This window comes from Ailuropoda melanoleuca, chromosome 2, assembly GCF_002007445.2.
Source record: "Ailuropoda melanoleuca isolate Jingjing chromosome 2, ASM200744v2, whole genome shotgun sequence".
Taxonomy (NCBI): Eukaryota; Metazoa; Chordata; class Mammalia; order Carnivora; family Ursidae; genus Ailuropoda; species Ailuropoda melanoleuca.
This window is the reverse complement of record NC_048219.1, coordinates 20395644-20404967: the sequence shown is the minus strand read 5'-3', so window position 1 is coordinate 20404967 and position 9324 is coordinate 20395644. Positions and strand designations below refer to the sequence as shown.

The 9324-nt window shown below is 59.5% G+C and overlaps 1 protein-coding gene across 1 annotated transcript in view; it reads left to right on the top strand.

The window, feature by feature from the left end:
- Nucleotides 1–2518: 2518 nt before the first annotated feature.
- Nucleotides 2519–9324, top strand: part of SLC6A9 (solute carrier family 6 member 9) — a 21508-nt gene continuing 14702 nt past the window's right edge. Inside the window, 3 exon segments of the mRNA XM_034651013.1 lie at nucleotides 2519–2546; nucleotides 2549–2592; nucleotides 2595–2661. Coding sequence (XP_034506904.1) covers nucleotides 2534–2546; nucleotides 2549–2592; nucleotides 2595–2661 — 124 coding nt within the window. The 5' untranslated portion in view covers nucleotides 2519–2533.

Sequence of the window (9324 nt, the reverse complement as noted above, 5' to 3'; positions counted from 1 at the left end):
AGTGCCAGGCGCACCGTGGGTGCTCCCCCAGCTCCAGGCTAGGCATACATTGGGTCCTTGCCTGGCACAGAATTTGGCGTACAAGGGCTTCTCCTGTAGTGCAGTGAGCCCACCACAGGGGCTCACTGGCATTGGGCTGATCTAAAGTGGGTGCTCTCTTCACACAGACCTGGCACACTATTTATTCTTTTAGCATCAGACTTTGCACATAGTGGGCGCTCTGCTAACACAGGTCCCAGCACACAGGGAGTGCTTTCCAAACACAGGTACTCGTGGTAACGGTGTGTGCTTTCTATGCATGGGGTCTGGCACACAGTAGGTACTCTCCTAGCTCAGGGACTGGCACATCGTGGGCACTCTCCTTATAATAGGCCTGGCACAGAGGAGGGGCTCTCTTAGCAGGGACAGCCTGAGGAATAACCTAGATCATCAACCAGGTGATGGGAGATGTGTAAGCACACCCTCCCAGTGGGACGGACAATATCTAGATCCGGAGGAAAAGGTGCAGCGTTCCTCAGGCCTCCTCTCTGGACCTAAGATCCTGCCCTCCCTTCCCCTTGGTCTCCTTCCCCTCCCCACCTTCCCTGAAGCACACCTGCTCGTCCTGTGCCCTCACCTCCCCTCACACAGCTTCCCTGCAGCCCTTCCCCTGCTCAGTCCTAGCTCGGTGGGACCTTCCCCCTGGAGGCACAGGGCACAACAAAGCGGCTAGATTCCTTGCCCCTCTGGAGGCATGCCCACTCTTATTAAGAAAAGTCAGAGGCGGAGACTGGGGGAGTCGGCCTCCCAAAGTGGGGCTGGAGCAGCTGGATCCCACTAATGAGGCCTCATTACGGCCAGGGCCCAGCTGGGCTGCTGCCGCCTCCTGTCCCCATGGCCAGGGCCAGAGAAAGCCGTCCAGCCAGGGCTGCCTGTTCTGGGCACCCTGCCCAGGCCAGGGCAGCCAGAGCCCAGAGCCCACCCTGGGTGGAAGTGAGCATTTGGGCATCATGGGTGACTGGGCCTTCCTGAAGCCAGTAGCCCAGCCAGGGCCTTGGCCCGCGGTCTGTGAGCAGGAAGTCAGCGGAGCGTGTCTGGGGACCTGGCTGCATGAGGCTGGCCCAGTGAGAGGCTGAGTCAGTGGGGTCTCAGACCATTCTTAGGAGACTTGCCTGAACCAAGGCTGGTCTCTATCTACCCCCCAAAATGGGGATAATCAGGTATCTACATAAGGCACTTGGGGGGGTGATTAAATGATTTAATATGTGCAAAGTGTTTAGGACAGTGTCTGGCTCATAGTAAGCCCTTAATATGTATTATCTATTACTGTGATTGCTAGTTCTCACTAGATTCAATGATGGGTGGATATCAGCCCTATTTCAGAGAGGAGGAAACTAAGATCAGACATGTTAAGTGACTTGCTTAAGGCTACGTAGGGTGAGAGACTGGCAGTGTTGGGCTTTAAACCAGGTCTATCTGACTCTAAAGCGTGTACACTTTTTTTTAAAACCGTCCTAAAAAAAAAAAAAAAGCCATCCTGCCATGTTCTCTTTGAGGTCACCGTACTTAACAAACTCACCGAAAAGCTAGGCTTTCTTTACATCAGAATGTACGCTTTCGTGTGATGCTTGCTGAGACCCTACCGTGTACCAGGCCCCCTGCCAACCTGTCAGTTTCCAAAGAGAGGTTCACCTTCCCGGGGCCAGAACACCTGTGCCCGCCTTCCTGCCCGCTGGTCTGCGGTGTCTCAGCATCCTCAGGAGAAATGGGACTGGGTGGGTCTGAGGGACATCGCGCCCCAGTGATGGTGACACCCGCTGGACTGAACCCCGCCCGTGCAGCACATATCCGGAGCAACACCTCAGGCCCTGGGCAATGCAGCACAGATCTCCGAGGGTCCTATTCTGTGGTTCCACCTTTGCCTGGGCCCTGTGCTCTCCACTGTCTGGGCTAGTGCCGTCTTTCTTAGGACAGGTGACCGTGCAGTTCACTGGGCCAGAGCTTTCTTGCATGTGGTCAGCCACATTCTCCTATGAGGACAGTCAGTCGTCTTGGCTGGTTGAGGGTCTCCAACTCTCGTCAGGAGGAGAGGAGTGGGGGGAACAGCTCCAGGGCCCACCATCCCCCCACCCACACCACTCTGAGAAGTCTAAGATGCTTTGGTAGTGCCCTGTGGACTATGCCCCCCCTTCTTCCTGCCCTTCACCAAGTCGAGTGCCCAATGGCACCCAACCACCCTACCAGGAGCCCACCAAGTGCCGGGCCTGGGAGCTCAGAAGCATCTGGGCCCCAAGGCCGCTCGCTCTCTTCCGCGCTCGCTCTGCCTCACTCTGTGGTTGTGATTATGTGTGTGTGTGTTTTGTTCCAATAACTTGCTGGGAACAAGGGAAAAACACAGCAAACCCCACGCCTCACTCTAGCCCCGGAGCACCCGCGCGGGGCTGCATGGGGACTGGCCGGAGGGGGAGGGCCAGGGGAGGGGTAGGCAGAGCTTCGGGAGGAGATGAGGTGAAAGTAATTGATGCTGCCCAGCCGGCAGTGGGAGAGGCAGGGGATGCGTCAGTGTCGCCCGGAGCTGGCAGAGGTGTGAATGAGCAGCGAAGACGCGCGCGCTCCGCTCTGCGCACTCATCCTGGGATGGCCTCGGCTCGTGGACCTGGGGCCCGCTCCTCCCCAGAGCAGGTCAGTCACCTTCCAGGAGGTTGAGCCCCCTCCCTGGAGCCAGGCGGTCTGGGAGGCTGGGCTGGGGGTGGGGAGAGGGGCTGAGTGGTCTGTGCCAGGGAGGGGCAGGCACAGCCAGCCAGCGAGACAGACACCAGCAAAAGTGACCCAGAAAGTTGCAACTGTGCGAAGGAGTGCAGGAAGAGTTAGCTGTGTGGTGGGGGCCTGGGGGAGGAGAGTGGGGGGGTGAGGGCTCCCCCAGCCCAAGGACCTGCTGAGAATCTGCTCTGTGTATCAAAGCTGCATTGTCCTAGCTCCCGGGGAGACGGGCCGGAGGTGCCCAGGAATCGTACTAATCAATACAGCCCCATTGTCCGTGCCACGGCAGTTACTCCTATGGGGAGAGTGAGTGAGGGGGCAGGGGATGTGGTACATGGACTCAGCAGTGACGGTGGGGGCACAGGATGGGATGGGGGTCTCCCCTGGCAGGAGAGAGACCCCAGAGAACGTTCACCAGTGTCCACGGCAAGTGCCCGGATGGGGTGGGCACCCGTGTGGCCTCATCCCTAGAAGCTGGGGATGGGCAAAGATGTCGGGGACAATGGGGCTGACGGCAGCGAAGGTGAGGGGACAGGGAGAGCCATCCTCCCCACCCCATAGAACATCCTGATTTGACCTTCAGAAGGCAAGAGAAGGAATGTCTTCTGGGGAGACATGGGTTGGGCCTGGGAGAAGCATTATGCAGGGCTGCCCTCGAACCTCAGAACTGCCAGGGTCACGGACTGGAGCCACTGCCCAGAGTGCCAGCCCCACTGCCAACTGACTGGGGTAGAGACTGCCCACAGCTGCTGCCTGTGAGGCAGGGCTACTGGGCTTCTCCAGGGCAGAGGCAGGGCCCACCCGGTGTTCCCCATCCTGCTCCCTGGGGCCCGGAGCGGAGCCTGGGGGTGTGTCTTCCGTCTGCTCTCCACGGTGTTGGCAGGTCTCTCTCCACTGATCGGGGCTCTGGGCGAAATAGCACAGGGCACGCCCTTGCCTCTCTCACCTGCTCTGTGAAGGCCTCGACTCCTAACAGGTGCCCAGAGCTTGCTCTAAAGTTGTCCTTGAGGCAAGAGGCACGAGCAGCCGCCGCATACTGCTTGGGCCTCGGGTGGACTTTCCCACGGTCCTGCCCCCCCACCTCTGGCCCCTGACTCTTTCCCAGATCTGGATAAGCGAGTCCAGACGAAGGACGGAAGGCTCTGTCATCGCAGGGCGGGTGCTACCTGGGGGCCAGCCTGGCCCCTGGACTGAGGGGGAGAGAACTTGGGGGAACAAGAATCTAGGGGTGCGAGGAGGTTGTGAGGTCTTTTAAGGCAGCCGCAATTTACTGTAATGGCGATTCTGCCTGAATTTCCCAAGGGGGCTCAGAGAAAGTTGCCAGTGATCTGGATTTGGCTCAAGGTCAGTCTGGGATGGGGGGTCTTGTCTGTCCTCCTCCATAAAGTTTGTCTTGGATGGGACTTCATCCCATGAGCAAACCCCGGGGCTGCAGAGTTCTGAACAACAGTCCTGCGGGATCCCAGTGGGGCCCGCCCAGCCAGGGCAGCTCCAGGATTCTTCAGGAGGAGGGACTCACAATTCACAAAAATATCCAGTGGACACTGGTCTGGGAGGGCGGGAGTCAGGAGCCAGTGGAGAGCCGTAGCCCGGGGTGGAAATCCAGGCTTTGTCTGAGCCTGTGCACGAAGAAAGGAGGGGGTGCATCCCGTGGTGGCCGTTACCTCTGGGAGGGGGCTCTGCGACTTTGTTTCCTTGTTACTCTTTGCTGTAGGTTCCCATTTTTTTTGGTGATAAGCTTATAATGCTTTTATAATTAGAAGAAAAACAGTAACATGTTTTAAAAGTTGCTTAGAAAGTTAGTGGGAACTAATGGAAGATTCAGGAGAGAGTCAGAAATAGGAAAATTCCAGGCAACCCAGAACTACAGAGATGAGTAGATCTATTGAGATTGCCTAGTCTGTCCACTGATTTCATAGTTAAGGACGTGGAGTCGCAGGGAGTGGAAACGATTTGCCCAGCATCACCAGGGGAGTGGGCTCTAGAATGCTGGGGTTCTCATGCCTGGCTCAGGGTCCTGCCCTCCAAGCCCGAGGCATGTGGGGAGATCTGGATTCTGCCCTCAGAGCTGAACACCCCTTATTCCAGGAGCTCATCCAGAACAGGGAGTAAGCCAGGCACAGGGCTACGTAAAGGACTTATGTAAGTGGTTGCTCCGTACGGCTCACGCGGCTAGGCAGGCCCGGGGTGGGAGGTCACAAGTCCTTGTGTGGGACTGGACCCTGCTGCCTTGAGGACTGCTCCTAGGGGAGGGCATCTGTGCATGTGTGGTCTTATGTGAGGGTCTTACGTGCGGGAGTCTGCATACGGTGGGCATCACGGAGGATGACCAGCCAGCTCACCCCACTCACCCATGGGACTAAAGCCCCAAATCCTGCCTTCTGCCCAACTTGGGGAGCTCGGGCACAGGGCAGGGCTGTCCCTACCCTGGAGACCACCGATCAGGCCCATGGCTGTGAAGTCCCAGGTGAGGGTGGGGGGTTTCCAGGGAGCCTGGGGAGGAAGTACCAGGCCACTGTGGTTAATTCATCACTGAGGTGTGATCAGGGGAGGAAGGGAGAGCAGCGAGGGGCGGATAGTGAAAGATGGGTGATAGGCAGGAGAGGCCTGGAGCCCGGCCAGTCGGCAGGGCTCAGCCGGGTTAGGCAGACGGGCCGCCAGTCTGGGTGAAACTGTGAGCACAAAGGGGTTCTTTTGTGGACGCCCGAGAGCCGACGTCCACTGCAGGGACAAGGCTGAACAGTGACACAGGTGCCTACTCAGTAGATCAAGAAAATGGGCGGCTTAGGCTAGGGAAGAGGACACAAGGAGAACAAAATCGAGGCAGTCCCAGAAAAGGCTCGCCAGCCGTGGGCCTCGCTGCCCAGGAAAACAGGGGCGGGGAGTGCCCAGAGGAGAGCAGAGAGGAACCGGAGCCCCCAGAAGCCCTGCAGAGCAGTTTGGAGACCCTACCTCTAGCGTACTTGCAGAAAAGTAGGCTTGCTGTGTCCTCTGCAGAGAGCCGAGCCCTCGCCAGCCAAGTCACCTGAACGTAGCTCTCGCTGGAACTGAGCTCGGAGGCATAGCCGTGGCTCCCACGGTGACCTCCCCGCCACCGCTCCCGGGTCGGGCCCGCGGTGCTGAGACGCAGAGCCCTAGTATTGTCAGGAACTTCTATCAGAGCCCCATCCCCGGCTCCCCGCCCCGGGCCCCTGTCCCAGGGCTCCTGGAGGCCACGTGGCTGAAGTGGTTAGCGGAAGGCCCAGTGGTACGCCGCTCATTAAACTCCGTGGCACTGGCTCCTGAGAGCTCAGTCAAGCGGCTTCCTGTGGCATGTGGCTGGGGGCACCCCCACCCTCACTGTCCCCCTCGATGCCAGGGAGAGAGCAGACCTCAGAAATTCCGGTCTGGTCCCACTGCACTTGGTTGGGGGGCTGGGGCCAGGTGACAGGCCCCAGGCTTCAAGCCCTGGGCACCTCGGTCCCTGCAAGGAGCCTTGCGTTTGCCCCGCCCGTGAAACCATCCTGGACCCTCGGGTGTCTCATTTACAGCTGTGAGCACTGCTTTGTGACCCCACCCATGTGCTGGCAGCTGCCACAGTCTCCCATTGTGCCCCTAAGTAAACAAGCCCTGAACAGAATAAAACTGTTATTGTAGGGTCAACATATAGGAGCCCTATTTGGCCGGGATTTGTTTGGGAATGCAGAAGCTGTCCCCAAGCCAGCCTCACACCCTTTGAAAAAATGCCCCCCTGGACCGTGCAGAATGGCTAGGCCTGTCCTCAAGAAGGCCCTCCGAGGTGGTGACAGCCTTAGGCAGGATTCTGTACGGGCCCATCCCAGAGGGCACACTCGGGCTGTGAGCCACCCTCCCGCAGAGCCACACTGGCCCTCGAGCCCCTTCCTCAGGGAAGCCTTCCCGGCCTCACCCTACGTGCCCCTGCCTGGCCTCCTTCCATATTCTTGTGACCTGAGAACTGCCGCTTTGTGGTCACCTTGCGGCTGCAATATAAAGATCCCGGATTTGTTTCTGTCCTCGATGGCTTGCTCCCCGCTAGATTTCGAGCTGTGGGCGTGTAGGGGTGTCTGTTTCGTTCACCGCTGGATTCCCAGTGCCTGGGGCAGGGCCAGCACACAGTAGGTGTTAGTCGATCTCTGTGGTTGCAGGAATGAATGTATTCAGGTTTTTTTCAGCCTGTCAGTTTGCTCTGGGACCGGACCCCGGTTCTCGGTGCCGTGCCCCCAAACCTCCCTGGAGGGTGTGAAGGTCAGCGTCTCCTCTGGGGGCAATGCCAGATTGGGTGTACGGGATGGTTACGCCACAAGGCTGTCTGTGCTGTCGTGCCCACGGTATGCAGGCCGAATATACCCACTGTGGGAACAAGGGGCCCGTGGCTGGGGCCTCCACTGGGCACCTGGTGCCTCATGTGTCTGCATCCCAAATGGGCCTTTCTGGAAAGTGCACAGGTCCCAATGAAGCCATTCCTCCCCTCTGCATTTGTGGGTCAGTGTCAGGATCCGACAACATTTCAAAGCACCAGGCCTGTTTATTGACCAGTGTGATGTTGTCCTTGAACATGTCTCTTTCAAGCTGGGGGTCGGTGTTACTTTAGCGACGTCCCTCAGAAGCTATGCTGCTCTCTCTCCAACCCTGGTGTCCTCCAGGGACTCCTGTCTCTTTCTCTCAAGGGAATAGCCCATCTCCGAGAGGCTGTCTCTGTCACTCGAGGGCTCTGTGCTTCTCCTCTGGTGATTCTCAGGGTCCCTAGTCTCCTAGTGAGACTCCCTGACCCCTCAGGCTCTCGCTTAGTGTGGCTTGATTTCCTGTCAGCCTGCGAGGGGGTGGCAGGGGCATGGCATGGGGAAGGGGCATATTTACGCTTATAAAGGGACTTGCTGAGCCAGTTCCAACTGTGGGGTTGGGGTTCAAAAGGGGCTGTCCTCAGTGGGACCTCAGGCCACCCAGCCCAGCCCTGCAGTTCCCCCTGGGGAAGGCCTGGCTTCCTTTCCTTGGGGCAAATCCCCTCATCAGTCCCTCCTGGCCAGCCGCCCTCCTCCATAGCCCGCCCCCTCTCAGCTTAGAGACCTTTTTCCGGAGTCCCTCCCTCTGTTTCCCCTAGCAGAGTCTATCCTCCAAATCTGGCCTGGTGCCCACAACTCTGGTCTCCTCCCCCAGCTCGTGGCCAGCACCACCCAGCCCAGGTCAGCTTCCACAGGGCCCCTGCCCCAGCTCTGGGCAATATAGATGGCTCCCCTGGGTCCCCCATCCTGAGTCCCAGAGCACCCGCCCCAAGTCTGGCCCAGCTTAGTTGCTCCCCCATCGCCCACCTCACAACCCTGCCCGTCCTGTGCCCCCAGGAAAGCGCCTTCAGCTGGGGGAGGGGTCGGGCATCCCCTCCCCCGCACCGCCTGCCCGTGGGCAGCGTGCTCTGCCTGGTGATGTGGTAGCGGCGGGTGGGGGGTGCTGTCTGGACACAGGCCCCTTTGTGCCCAGCCCGACTTGGCTGCTTGGTATGGGGCTCAGCTGCTTCCAGATCCTCACCCAGAGGGGAGAGGGGAGGCTTCGGAGGGGCTGGGGGGCTCTGGACTTGAGCTCCCTCTCAATGTCCCACCCCTCAGATGTTGTCAGCAACCGCTCAGGTGGGCTGGTGCCCCTGGCACAGGGTGCTGGGGGTGCTGGTGAGGGAGGCCCAGCTGGCACCCTCTGGCAGCTGCTCCTCCCTTCTCCCCTTCTCCGCCAGGCCTGCCAGCAGCTCCTGCCAGCAGCGGGGAAGCCCGGGGTGGGGGTGGGGGCTTGGAGGGTCCATGGCGTCCCCGCTGGGAGAGGCCCAGAGGGTCAGGCACGGGAGCACAAATGCCTTTCTGATGGTAGCTTCTCTCCTGTCCCCACAGAATGGTGCTGTGCCCAGCGAGGCCACCAAGAGGGACCAGAACCTCAAACGGGGCAACTGGGGCAACCAGATCGAGTTTGTACTGACGAGCGTGGGCTATGCCGTGGGCCTGGGCAATGTTTGGCGCTTCCCATACCTCTGCTATCGCAACGGGGGAGGTACCCAGAGGGCACAGGGCAGGGACCACCCACTTGGATAGAGCCTACCCACCGAGGCCAGGGCTACCCCCTCCCCGGGCACAGACCCCTCTCCAGACAGGCTGGCCTGTGGCTCTCATCTCCTTCGTCCCAATCCCTGGCTTAGGTGCCCTTTACCTAAGGCACAGATCACCCCTTGACCCTGGGTGTCTGCTGTTTGGGCCTGACCCTGCTAGCCTGCTCCCTTGAGTTCAAGAGAGGTAGAGAAAGGCGCCCCAGCCTCCCGAGGGTCCCTGTCCCATACCCCATGTGTGTCTACAGCCCCCTAAATGGTTCGGGGAATTTGAGGATCCCGGCGACTTATGTTTGTGGATTTGCTTGGTGAAGCCATCATGTCCCCCCCTAACATGGTGGGTCTGGGGGCTGGGTTCTGTTCAGAGGTAGACTGTGGGTAGGACACCTCAGACCCAGGCTCCTGCTCATTGCGTGGCCCACCCTCCTCGGGTCTTAGCCGATGGCAAAGGTTTTGCTGTTAGGTTCTCAGCAGGAAGAGGGCGACCCCCCCCCCCCAGCCCCCCC